Genomic DNA, 13,839 nt, shown 5'->3' with positions numbered 1-13,839 from the left:
AATCTTTTGTGGTCCCGATGCCAAATCTTTTGTGGGACCACCCTGGGGCCAGTGGAACATGGCGTGGGGAGGTCGATCCCCAGAGCAAGGGGCTGGCCTGGGGCAATGGGGCATGGCATGGCGGGGGCAACGCTGTTCCGCCCAGTGTGAGGGCACTGTTTGCAAACCGGCAGGCACCAGATGCACACTGGCCCACTAGGCCCTGTGCTGCCAGCATGCCCCTACCCTTTGCTCCACTTGCACTGATCTGGGCGTAGGGCAAGTGGAGCAGGCTCAGACAGGGCTGCTTTTGAGCGTGGGTCTGGCGCCACTGGCACCATTGTAAACAGGTACTGCACATAAGAGGCCTGAACATAGGAGGAGCTGGGAAGTTGTGGGTGCTCATTACCTCTCGGGATCCAGAGAGGTAATGGGCTGCAAGTTAAGGTCTGATGTGTGCTCCCCACTGCAAAGTATGCTGCGATAACTAGCTACACTGGGATAGTGTCCCAATCTGCACTCTGAAATTTTGGTGCCTCTGCAAATTTATAAACGTCCTTCATGTAATCAAAATCTTTTGTGTGGCTCAAAAGAAAACATCAAGAAACATGCAGGGGGCAAAAGCCATGAACAGTCACGCAAAGTAGCCGGCTTCTTAACACCATAGGGCCCTCCATCTGCACCATGCAACTGCTTAAAGAGCAGACACATTTCTGCAAAGTACACGTGAGAAGAGTTTGATTTGAATGGCGAGGCCTCAGAGAACACAGTGTTGTCTCTCCTCAGAGGATGGCCCTGAAACAATGGATCTTCCTTCTATAATTTAATTTCAACAACCTGGCACACAATGCTTTTAAAACCTAAGAGAGTAGAAAAGCAAACGGGGAAAAGCCTCTCTAAAGGGTTCAGTAGATTAATAGCTCTCCCTAGTGGGCAATCATTGAATTGTACCAGGAAGATCATAGTCTTGTGGAGCCAAATCCTGCAATTCCTTCTGGAAGGTGTTGGGTGCTCTAACTCCATTGAAATCAATGAGACACAAAGGTGCTCAGCACCCTGCAAGATTGGGCCCACCACTTTCTAAGTAGCCTGACGTGTTTAGTATATAAGGGAGGCTTTCTCTAGCCTGATCTTCATTCATCTGATCCAGTAGCACTAGTATTAGCTACAGAACATAGGGTGAACAATTGTTCTCCATCCCCATGGAGGGGAGGACAAGAGGTAATTGGCTTAGTTGGCAACAAAGGAGATGTAGGTTAGATATTAGGAAAAACTTTCTAACGCGGAGGATAGTTAAGCACTGGAAGAAGTCACTTTAGGTACGTCTACCCTGCAATTAAAAACCTGCAGTTGGCCCATGCTAGTTGGCTCGGGCTGAGTCTCAGGGGCTGTTTAATTGAGGTGTAGAGGTTTGGGCTCAGGCTGGAGCCCAAGCTCTAGACCCTGCAAGGTGGAAGAGAACATTAGAACGGCCATACTGGGTCAGATCAAAGGTCCATCTAGCCCAGTATCCTGTCTTCCAACAGCAGCCAATGCCAGGTGCCCCAGAGAAATGAACAGAACAGGTAATCATCAAGTGATCCATCCCCTGTCACCCATTCCCAGCTTCTGGCAAACAGAGGCTAGAGACACCATCCCTGCCCATTTTGGATAATAGCCATTGATGGACCTATCCTCCATGAAGTTATCTAGTTCTTTTTTGAACATTGTTATAGTCTTGGCCTTCACAACATCCTCTGGCAAGGAGTTCCACAGGTTGACTGTGTGTTGTGTGAAGAAATACTTCCTTTTGTTTGTTTTAAACCTGCTGCCTATTTCATTTGGGTGACCCCTAGATCTTGTGTTATGAGAAGGAGTAAATAATACTACTTTATTCACTTTCTACACACCAGTCATGATTTTATAGACCTCTATCATATCCCTCCTTAGTCATCTCTTTTCCAAGCTGAAAAGTCCCAGTCTGATTAATCTTTCCTCATATGGAAGCTGTTCCATACCCCAGAACTCAGGCTGAAGTTTGGCTCCCCCAACCCAAACGTTCACACTGCAATGGAGCAGCCCCTTAGCCCAAGCCAGCTGGCACAGGCCCAACCGTGGGTATCTAATTGCAGTGCAGAAATACCCCTTAGGGAGGCTGTGGAATCCCTGTCATGGGAGGTCTTTAAATGTGGGTTAGAGAAACACCTGCCAAGGATGATCTAGGTATTCTTAATCCTGCTTCAGTGGGAGGCATGGACTACATGACCTCTTGGGGTTCCGTCTAGCCCTACATCTCTGTGATTCTCTAGAGACCCTCACACAAGATCTTGGGGCAGCTAGCCCATCCCACAGCCAAGGCTATGTTCTATTTTTAGCATGCTAGCTTGATGGGAGCTAGCACGAAAGCTGAGACTCGCCCACTCAGTTCCAACGGCAGACATACCTTTGTGGTACAAACCTAACTCCTGGGCTGAGTTCGGCACAAGCACAAGGCTTGATAGGATTCAGGCAAAACACTGCTGCTGAGTTTTTTGCTTTGAATTTCTGGTCTCTAAACCTTTTGCAGATTCCTGTAAACTGCAGGCAACCAGTTGGGAACTGCTTTGCTTTCCATTCTCCAGGACAGCTAAGAACTTCGCAGAGCATTGGGATAATATTGTTGCCGTTTCAGGAAAAGATGTGGGGGCGGGGAGAGAGATTGAGAAATCCAGATCCCAATGCCCCCTAAACTCCAGAGAAGTTTTGCTCAAGATTCAAACTTTGTGGATTAGGGCCATCTCTTGAAAAGGCTGTTGTCAAAATGTTCCTGTTGATCTGCCTGATCTGTAGAAATTGGGGACTCCCTATTTCTGTACATCTTGTGTCAAAATCAGCCTATCTGGCAATTCTCTGATGAAGGAATAAAGAGCACTCGTACTCCATGCTCAATTGGTGCCATTTATTTTAACTCTGTGTGGGCAAAGCATTTAGCAAAGAATAGTATAACCAGATTTGTTTACCTTCTCGTGAGGAATCTGGGAGATGGAGAGGCTATGCAGGTTATCGACTTTCCTCGTAATGGGCACGTTTCCATTTCAGATTCCTTCTTCACGGTAAAACCTTTGAAAAAAGACAAATGAAGGTTTTTAATAAATACGCTCTTCACAGGAATGAAAGGGTCCCAGTTTTGAGTCTGTTCTTCTCTCCCCGCTTAAATACAAGCGCTTAGCTCTTTTGATCCAAAGATCTCCAAGTACTTCAGGAAGGTGGGTCGGCATTATTATTCTCATTGTAAAAATGGGGAAACTGAGGCATGGGGTGGGGGTATGGCATTACAGGCCAGTGGCAGAGCCAGAAATAGAACCCTGGTCTGTAGCTTCACAGGTGCAAAGAGGAGAATAAGCCTGTGAGACTCTTTTCCCAGCTTTCCAAACAGTGAACTTCTCAATCCAGTCCCCCCCAAGAGTCTCTCAACTTCCTCAGTGTGCACAGGAAGAACACCTTCTTGGATAGGTTGGGGAATCTAATTTTATCCCTATCTCTTGAATTTCTTGAACCCAACCCTCCTCTCTGTCAGCAGAGTAGGAATAGTCTTTGTTTTGGTGTCTTGGAGCACTCCAAGTATCTGGTGGCCGGACATTTCCCTCCCCTCGGACTCCACTGGGAGGATTATCCATGCTAAGCCTCTAGCTATGCAAACAAATGATATAACTGTGAGAGGTGGGCCCAAGCTGGGATGTTCTGATCTGAGAAGTGCTTCCCCAGAGTCTGAAGGGTTCAGAGCTGGTGAACCAGACTGCCCCCGCCTCTACTAGGTACGGTAAAATGTTCACTTCATACTGGTACAAACAGAACATTGCCCTAAAGTCTAGCTAGTTTCTGCTGTTTTCTACAGGGGTGATTTTCAAAGGCAAAACAGATCATGGAAAGTCAATGGGAGCGGAGTGGCTCACTCCCATTTCATGCCTTTGAAAACCTCCCGCAATGCTAATGTCAGTCACCCTGTGGCAACTTGTGTGACCACGCTCTACCTTTCCACACGTTCTTCACGGCTTTCCCATGCATCACCGAACTGGAGCTCCATGGTAACTCCTCACTAACAGTGGCTGTGTCGGACAGAAGAGCCTGTATCCGCTCCTTCCTTTTCTGGGCTTCTGCTCCTTTAGGGCTACCTGAGTAGAGAGTGCTATCCTGTGCATGGTCTAATGAAATCCATAAGCCATTAGGACTTGGAACACGCAGGAGCGTTTGTGTGTTCATGGTCCTGTTTCCCCCACTCTTAGGTGTCGTGGGCTTTGACGGTGGAGAAGACCAATTGGGAGGTTCTAAAGGTATATGTTCCTCTCCTCCGTTGTCGTTGGAATCTTGTAGCCTGCTTGTTCCCCTCAGTCTTTCAGTTGCCATCTCAATCCGCTCACCAAGCTCCCTGGCTAGGGAGTGAATGGCCTTCACTCTATCCTGTGTATTTCTATATGGAGCGGGGCTGGAAGTGTCCTCAGAAGCTGAGGCCTTGAGGCCAGATTTTGCAGTTTTCAGTGGAAAGAAAAAGCTCTGGGGAGGCAGGTATCGAGCTGGAGAAGGGGTGACTGCCAGGTCTTTAAGGTTCAAAGGGCTGAGGAACCCACTTTCAGATGCCAGTGAAGAAGGAAAATCTAATGTCTCCATTGCTTTAGGTGGCTGAATTGTCTTTGGATGTAAGTCACTGTTTAAATACAAAGGGGGACCCACATCAGTGCATGAAGTAAGATACAGTAACAGAAGTCAGGCTAATTTTTAAAGGCAACCGGGCAAAGAGACCAGATACAGAATAAGGCAGCTCATGAGACCGAGAGAGATTGATGCTTATAGATTAGAAAATGCTTGACAAATCCAGGACTGAAGATGTAGAGTGAGATGCTAACATCTAGGACGAAGCTTCAGAGGCTTGTCTATTAAATGCTGTAGAATTAAAGTCTTTAATAATATGAAGCATAAAACCAGGCTGCAATATTGGCCTATACCTAGACTGCATGAGATTCTCATGTTGTGTTTATAACCCAGTCACTGATTATTAGAACCAACCTGTGCACTGGGCAGAGTACTATCCTAGTTGGGACTGGGTTTGTTTTTTTTCTACAAAACTCTAATTTGAAATGAAATATTCTTATAATAGAGAGAGAGACCAAACCTACCAGCAAAATAAATCACACCAGGGCTTTTCTGGGGAAGATGTCACAATGCTTTACAAGCAATTATTAGTTAGGCCTCACGACCTCCCTGTGAAGTGTCATGATAATCCTTTGACAGGCTTGTAAACTAAGGCACACAGAGATTAGGCCATATTCTCCCACAGACACAGAACTCCTGGCTCCCAGTGAACGACTTCAACTATTGCACTTGCATTAGTATGTGATGAGGCAGATTTTAACATGGGGACTGACAGCACCTTGCACATCAGACTCGAAGTCCTTCCTTGTTGCTGAGTAACGAGTGAGCTTATTCATTACAGTTTAAAGCAGAACACTTATGACAAATCTCCAGGACACACTAGAGAAAGGGCTGAAGAGATGCACTTTTGTATCTCGGTGGCTCATGTAATACCTGCTTCCCTGCTCCTCACTTCTCAATAAAGCATATGATGTTTTATGCACCCACTCCATAAAATTCCTTTCCAGGCTCCTTTTCATTGCCTGTTCCTGAAATAAAAGAATAACAATTAATGTAATTGCAAAATAACTATGGAACAATAAAATACTGCTTGGTCTTCACCCCATCTAATAGCTGACCTATATAATCAGATAAGAGTCAACTATAGATGCCAAGTAATGAAGCTATTCTTTCAGCTCAAGCAGTGGAAGCTTATCCTTTTGCACCTAAAGTTCAAGGCTTCCAACCCTACGGATACCCAACCCATGCAGTGATCATCATCATTAGAACTTGAATTCCTGTATTTACCCAGATAGGACTCAATTTATATAAACCACTTAAAATTGCCTCCAAACACAGTACAGCTGGTCAGGATTTTATATTTTTTTTTCACTCTATCACCATCCTTGTTCATTTATCTTCCTTTATGTACTTACTTGGGCAAGTTTATACCGAGAACCTTGTGTTGCAGGAACAGTTCCCCTGTTTAAAGTCTGTGCCACCCCAGAACATGATTTCTTTGCAAAAGCTTCCTTCTGTTTCCTGTACAACTCTTGCAATCTCTGAGCTCTTGTTTCTCTTGCCTGCTTTAAAGACTTTTTCTCTTCTAGGTTTTTCTTCTTTCTCTCCTCAATCTTTCTGTGCATAAATACATGCACTTCTTCTGGGCTGTAGGTGTGACCTTTCCCTATGTTTACTCTCTTCTTAGCAGACTGGTTAACATTTTCCTTCTTGGACACTTTCTGTCCTGGGCGGTTTGAACCCTTACTTCTTGGAAGAGATGCACTTTTTCCGCAGCTGCAATTTCTTGGCTCTATTCCAGCTTTCATTAACAAGGACCTGGTCTTTTCTGTGCTGTAATCAGAGGCAGTGATGCTGTTGATTTCAGTTGAGGAAGGATAGGTTTCTGGATATGGCTTTGGATCTTCTGCCCTTCTTGTTGTGGTATCTTTCCGCAGCTTTGTACTTCTGTATTCCTCACAAGATTGGTTTTGCAAATGTAGTTCCCTTAGTATTTGCTTTGCATCTCTGGTCAGTGCATTGCTGGCAATTTCCATGGAACTGCCAGGTGTAGTCTGACAGCTTTTTTGCGGAAGGCTGTTCCACATGTGATCACCTCCACCGGGAACACCATTTTCTCTAGAGCTTTGTTCCATCTGTGGGGCTGCTATAAATTCTTTACCAGGTTCTGTGAGAACATTTTAAAGCAACAGTTAGTTTATTACTTTTGGGATGCATCATTTTCTGTATCTAACATCTCAGTCACAAAATCTACTTTCCGCTAACAGTCTGTCAGCATTTGCATTTATAACTCTGTCTTTGCTGGAGTTTACTTAGCAGTAAAACCTCAGGGCAGCTTGAAAATCGCTGCAGGTTTTTACTAGAAGTCAAAATTGTAAGGGCTCTTTTTTTGACATTGCAGTGGTTCGCTATATAAATGATCTGTGGATTATGGACCTTCCCTGTAAAAACAATTTAATACACAAGAGAAGTTGCAGATTCCTTATCAAAAGGCCCTTTAGATAAGAACTCCATCTAAGGTCTTGGTTCAAACACAATGACACCATCAACTGGCCACATCTCCACAACAGACAGGTGATATTGTAACTGTTCCATGGGGCTGTTAAGTGAAGAGCTGGGGAATTGTAACCATTTTTAATCTCAGGAACTCATAATGACCTTGAAGAAACAATTTGTTTCGTCTAGTTTCTAAAGGGGTGTTCAGCCACTATTTTTTTTTTCTTTATCAAAATAAAAGACCAGGATCTCTCCCCTGCTCCTTACAACCCAGAAGTTACAGGTAACTGTACCACAGTCATTTTTAGGGGTCTGCTCTTCAGGTGTGCTCCCCAGCTTTGTACATTTAGGAGGTGGACCAAGCAACTTTTTAACCAGCTTCTGACCTTCTCGCCATGCAGAAGCACCAATCCGTTTGGATCCTGGAAAACAAAATACAGATGTGGCTTTTCTTTCTTAAAAAATAAAAAGTGTGTGTGTGGGGGGGGCATTTTCTCATAAGTCCATTTCAAGGGACCACACTTGGGATGCTGGGGGGAAGGGGGGACAATAGGTTCCAATTAGAGCGAGTCAAAATTTTTCATCAACATTTTGACATTCATCAGACTATTAAAAAAAAAAAAAAAAAATGTAAGGCCGCTCAAATTTGAGTCCTACACTCTGTATTCGGGCCCATTTACAGTGTGGGATAGTGCCATCTTGTGGCGCCTGCAAGCATGTAAGAGGAAGTGGGCTAGAGAGAGACCTGGGGACTGACAGAGTTAAGCGGTTCTCCAGATATGAGACTGAATTCTATTTTTTCCATCCTGTTCCTGTGACGCTTAAAAGCATTTTGCTGAAACCTGAGACTCCCTGAATCCTTGAGGATACTAGATAAAGAAAAGCTTGCAAGTTTCCCAAGGCATGTCTATCGACAGGTGCAGCCGGAGCTTGGACGCAATGGGCTGCAGAAGGTGTTGGGGGTGTTAACAGCATTGCCACCTGTCCTGGCTTTCCCCAAATCAGTGCTTTTTTTGAGGCAGCTGTCTGGGGAAGTTTGTAAGGGTGCTCAGTGTATGCTTCCATCTGTCCCGTTATAAGTGCTTGGGATCATCCCATATGCCCCATTTTTTGTATCTCCAAGGTAGGAACCATAGGTGTTTAACGGGAACGTGATTTTATTTTTGATTTTCAACCTCACTAGAGAAAACACATTTATTTTTAAACAGGTGAGGATCAGCAGGATACAGTGTAGAAGAATCAATGAGCCGTACAGCAGGAGAGGCTGCGTATAATGCAAAAATAAATATACAGCATGAGGCACAAATGAATAATTCTTCCTTAATACATGGTGTCACATAATAGACAACATTTATCAAAGTTTGACTTCATAATTTCAGATTATATTCAGGGGATGCCAATACTCCCACCAGTATAATTATGTATTTGTACCAAACACCTCATCAGCAGAGTGTGAAATTGACTAAACAGACATATTTTTTTTTTCCATGTGCCAAAACCCCTGAAGTTTTCCATGGACAAAAGTTAACAAAGTTATGAAGAGGTTTGAAAGGGACGATTCCGTTAAGGTGAAATAGATACTGGGCCAGATTTACAAAGGCAGCTAAAGATTCAGATGGGGTCAAGTTGCAAAAAGCTAAAGCGTCCATGGATCCATGTATGCTTTGAGCTGGGGGTGTGATTCCCGGCTGGAGGAGAACTGCTCCTGCTAGCTCTGATCGAGCTAGCGTGCTAAAAACAGCGGGTAGCTGCAATAAAGCAAGCAGCGAGAGAGCCACCCCGGGTACGTTTGACACCAGAGGCATGTTCTTGGGGTGGCTAGCTCTCATGCTGCCGCAGCTACAGTGAGTATTTCTCCTTGAGCTGGGAATCCCACCCCCTGCTCCATGTGTAGACATCCCCCACTGGCTTTCACTGGGAGGCAGGAGGAGCCTAGCTGCCTTTATAAATTCCACTAAATAAATCTGGCCCGTTATTAAAGCAGCCTTTTGGGAGATTGGCTAGGTAAGGGATTTACACTAGCATAGTCGGATACCCTGTTTAAGTATCAACTTCAAGATACTGGACCAGTGTAACTGGGCCCAGCTCTATTGATTTCAATGAAGCTACGCCCATATACACCAGCAGAACTTCTGGCCATGAATCTGCAACACACTCGTTGCAACCCCCTAGCGCCATTCTGGAGCATCGGGTTCACCACTAACTCCTGGGCTAGACAATTTTGACTCTTTGCTAGACAATTAGGTCTTGTTAGAAAACAAAGCGGCTTAACTAACGTTCAGCACAATATCACAGTCCGTGTAGCTAGGGAGACAGGAAGAGCACCACCCACAGAATGACTGACATCACTTCCTGCAGCACCCTGTAGTTACTCTGGACGGCTTACTGACCAGACCACCCAAAGTAGTACCTGCAAACTCTAGCAACAGCCAGGGGGTTGAGACTCGTCGCTATTTTGAGTGAATCAACTTTCTGGCCTATTTCTCTGTATAGTTTTTGCAGTAATAGAAATGCAGGTGGTGGTTGTTAGTACGCAGTTTTAGAACTTAAATACCTGATAGTTTCTCTAAATGCAACAGACAAAAACTAAAAAGGCTCTAAGCCCTTTTCCCTCCCCCAGCGATGTCTAATTTCAATTAAATCTTTATTTTGTTTAATCTGCACAATTTTTATTAACTACAAAAACTTGTGTCAAAATTTGAGAACAGATTGAATCCCTGATGAAAGTGCCTGCCCAGAAGGAAACCATCTTAATTTAAATATTCTGCAATTATTTTTTGCTTTCTATGAACAGATGAATATTTTATAGCTGTTGCGACTTAACTTTTTGTTAAATACAGCAAATTTATAATTCATCAAATTCCCAAGTACTTTGCCTCTGACCCCTGACCCCTCATTCATCTCTTCTTAGCCCTGGCCTGGCTTCTTCACTGACAGAAACGAATGGCCAATAAAGACATCCTGACACTGGCAGTTACAATGATGAATGTTTCATATAGCATGGTCTTATTATGACCCAGTCTCTGAGGAAGATCAAGCCATTTTTCAAGCAATCCATTAAAACAAAAAATGGAGGGAGAAGAAAATTATTTTGTATTTCATGCATTTTAAATAGCACTTTGGTAACAGAATGCACCACGCTACTACATTCATAACCTCATCTGCATAGTGTTAGATGGGGGATCCTTTTGCTTTTTTCTGAAGTCACATACTTTATACTCTTGATGGTGTTAAATACCCCTGCTTTAAATAATCTGCACATCCAGTACCCCTTGCTTGTTTCCTGCAAAGTTTCATAGAATCCTAGAAATGTGGGGCTGGAAGAGACCTTCAGAAGTCCTCAAGTCCAGCCCCCTGCACTGTGGAAGGATTAAGTAACCCTAAACCATCCCAGACAGGGCTCTTTTCAACTTGTTTTGAATGCTTGTAATGATGGGGAGTCCTTTGGAAACTTATTCCAGAGCTTACCTACCCTTCTAATTCTATCTAACCTAACCCTCCTTTGCTGCAGATTGAGCCCATTACCTCTAGTCCTGCCTTCAGTGGACACAGAACAATTGATCCCTGTCCTCTTTAAAGCGTATGTAACATATCGGGAGACTGTTCTCAGGTTGCCCCTCAGTTGTCTTTTCTCCAGACTAAACATGCCCAGTTTTGTCAACCTTTCCTCAGAGGTCAGGTTTTCTAAATCTTTGATAGTTTTTGTTGCTCTCCTCGGGACTCTCTTTCCAATTTCTTCCCATTCTTCCTAAATTGTCATGCCCAGAACTGGAAACGATATTTCAGGTGGGGCCTCACCAGTGCTGAGTAGAGTGGGACAGTTACCTCCTGTGTCTGACAAACAAGACTCCTGTGAATACACCCAGAATCCTATTAGCCGTTTTTTTGCAGCTGCATCCCACTGAGAACTCGTACTCGGTTTGTGGCCCACTGTCACCCCCAGACCCTTTTCAGCAGTACGACCATCAAGTGCTATGACTTTGAATGCAGCTGTTTCCAAACCAAAATTGTGGCATTAAATGGGCAAAGTTGCTTGATTTCAACAATAAAATGCTGTACTTAGAAATAGAGGTGAGGAGAGGGTGTGGTCTAGTTGTTCAGACTCCCACTTCTAACGCTGACTTGCCGCAAGACCGTGGATAAATCATCCACTTTCTCTGTACTTCAGTTTCCCAGTCTGTAAAATAGGGGTGATAGTCCTTGGCACTTTTATAGTACCTTTGATTTAAGGAACACCAAATACTTTACAAGCCCTAATGAAATAAGACTCAAATCCCTTTGGATGCAAAGTATTACTAAAAATGGCAAGGCTTGTCCTATGGCAAGGATTGTCAATGGAGCATAAGAAAATGTACTGCTCGGTCTTCCCAGGTGCCTTTGGAAAGCCAACCTATATTTATTATGGTCATAATACTTTGAACGTCTACAGCAGCTTGTGCATACATATCTCAAAGCACTTTGCAGCTAAACCTCTAAATACCATTGTGAAGGTGTCCAGGCTGCAGTGGGATGGCAGCTATGCCACGCTAGCACCAGAGTGCAGATGTTTCCTACATCGACGGAAGGGGTCTTTCTGCTGCTGTAGTTGATCAATCACGCCAAGGTAGTAGCTAGGTCAACCGGAGAATTCTTCCATCGACCTACCCACATTTACCCTGGGGGTTAGGTCAACCTAACTATGGCGCTCTGGGTGTGAAATTTTTCACAGCTCTGACCTATTTACAGTGCTCAATCTAATTTATAAGTGTAGACCAGGCCTGACAGAATGTCATGCCTCACTTAAATAGAGCCACTTCTGGGGTGCAGCGGGTCAGCTGTTTTAATAGTGTGGCAACACAACAGTTTAGAAGAGAAAGTAACTCACACCATACCCCACTGAAACCAGAGAAAACTCCATTCTGCTTACCCAAGAGTCCATCTGTGTCGTAATTGGGCCATGGGTGTAACCAATATCCCTGCAAAACACCCCAGGGGATTTCTAATGACTATAACTGCTCCTAATCTTTTACTTCTCAGCCCAAAGATGGTACCCCAGTAGCTCAGTCCTGAGTTCAGTCTATCTGATAGATCACATGGCTTTCCTATCAACAGACCACTGAAACTGAGTTTCTGCTTTTCTGCCAATTTGTTATTGCTGTTATCTCATCCGCCCCCCATCGAATTTTCACCCCTGCCCTTATTTGACTGTTTTGGCCACCAGTTCCAGAATGTCACTGCCTTTGTTACTTTTCTGCAGAGTGCCTTGCCCAATGGACCATGATCCTTGACTGTGGTTCCCAGGAGTTAATGTGTATAATGTACAGTATAAATAAAGGTTTCAGAGTAGCAGCCGTGTTAGTCTGTATTCGCAAAAAGAAAAGGAGTACCCGTGGCACCTTAGAGACTAACAAATTTATTAGAGCATTAAATAAAACATATAAATAAACAACATGAGATTTTGCCAACTGGACATTTTCTTAAGCACCTTTGTCCATTTCCCCCCCCCCACCCCCACCCCTGTTAATCCCTGTCATTGTCTCAGCCTAAATCATTTGCCTCTTTACCTTTCTCTTTCAATGTTTTCTCAGGGACAGAAGACTTGGATGAACTCTGTTCTTGCTTGTGCCTTTGATGTCTGCTTGTCATGCGTCTGTCTCTTTGGTCTTGACCCATCAGAAAAGACAGAAAAGACTGAGCTTAGAAATGCAATCAAATTGCAAACATGACACCTTTTGCTGATATACCAAACACTGTGAAATTAACATAGATAGGCTTTAGTCAGTCAAATCAGTGGCAGGTTTCCACAAGCTGTCTTTTCATTGCCAGCTGAATTCCTAGGTTGTAAAGATAACTAGTTGGCTTTCACTCTTTTATTGTGCCATGCTTTGTAGAAGAATGGTTCAGACTTGATGTCGTACCAAGCTGCAACATTCAAAGCAAGATGGAGCCTGATCCAATTCACCCTGAAGAAAAAGGGGGTCTGTCCATCGATCTTCCCCGCCCCCCCCCAGGCATTTTTAAGCATCGTGCATCCGATGAAGTGAGCTGTAGCTCACGAAAGCTTATGCTCAAATAAATTTGTTGGTCTCTAAGGTGCCACAAGTACTCCTTTTCTTTTTGCGAATACAGACTAATACGGCTGCTACTCTGAAACCTGTCAGTAGCTCAGGAGGGCAGAAGAATTATCCAGATTCATTTGGACTTATTTGGGAGACCCCAGAAGGGTTTGAGCTTTGTAACTTGGTCACAGGGCTGCACCACAGAAGACCTGGAGTTGATGGCAGGCAGGAAACATGGAAGATAGCGGCAATATCCCACACTGCTGCAAGGGGGCACTCCACGAGTGAGCACACGCAACAACAACCCCCATGACTAGAGTGAGCACCTTAGTGCTCTATGTATTTATCCTTGCAACACCCCTGTGAGGTAGGGCAGTGCTATTGTCTCCATTGTACAGATGGGAAACTGAGGCACGGAGAGACTAAAGCCAGGTCTACACTGAAAAATCCACCCCCCTGAGCAATGCAGTTATACCGACTTAACCCCCGGTGTAGACAGCGCTATGTCAGCGGGACAGCTGCTTCCATCGACACAGCTACCATCTCTCGTGGAGGTGGATTAACTACGCCGACGGGAGAAATTCTCCCTTCAGTATAGTAGCATTTTCACTAAAGCACTACACTGCAGTGTTTTAAGTGTAGACCCGCCCTAAGTGACTTGTCCAAAGTCACACAGGAATCTCTTATAGAGCAGAGAATTGAGCCCACATCATCTGAGCTC

General features: G+C 44.4%; 1 protein-coding gene across 3 annotated transcripts in view; it reads right to left on the bottom strand.

Annotated features, from left to right (window-relative positions):
• Window positions 1-13,839, bottom strand: part of CCDC187 (coiled-coil domain containing 187) — a 68,846-nt gene that overhangs the window by 46,655 nt on the left and 8,352 nt on the right. For all 3 annotated transcript variants that reach the window (XR_006276129.1, XM_038374438.2, XM_043499153.1), the window contains exons 7-12: window positions 12,624-12,722; window positions 7,374-7,502; window positions 6,000-6,751; window positions 5,518-5,612; window positions 3,969-4,639; window positions 2,958-3,057 (exon numbers count right to left, since the gene is read on the bottom strand). Coding sequence is in view for 2 of the 3 variants with exons in the window: in XM_038374438.2 (XP_038230366.1) it covers window positions 2,958-3,057; window positions 3,969-4,639; window positions 5,518-5,612; window positions 6,000-6,751; window positions 7,374-7,502; window positions 12,624-12,722 (1,846 nt within the window). In the remaining variant the exon portion in view is untranslated. The remainder of the gene's footprint in view (window positions 1-2,957; window positions 3,058-3,968; window positions 4,640-5,517; window positions 5,613-5,999; window positions 6,752-7,373; window positions 7,503-12,623; window positions 12,723-13,839) is intronic.

Source organism: Dermochelys coriacea, chromosome 16 (genome assembly GCF_009764565.3).
Source record: "Dermochelys coriacea isolate rDerCor1 chromosome 16, rDerCor1.pri.v4, whole genome shotgun sequence".
Lineage (NCBI taxonomy): Eukaryota > Metazoa > Chordata > Testudines > Dermochelyidae > Dermochelys > Dermochelys coriacea.
This window is presented reverse-complemented; position numbering and strand designations above follow the sequence as displayed.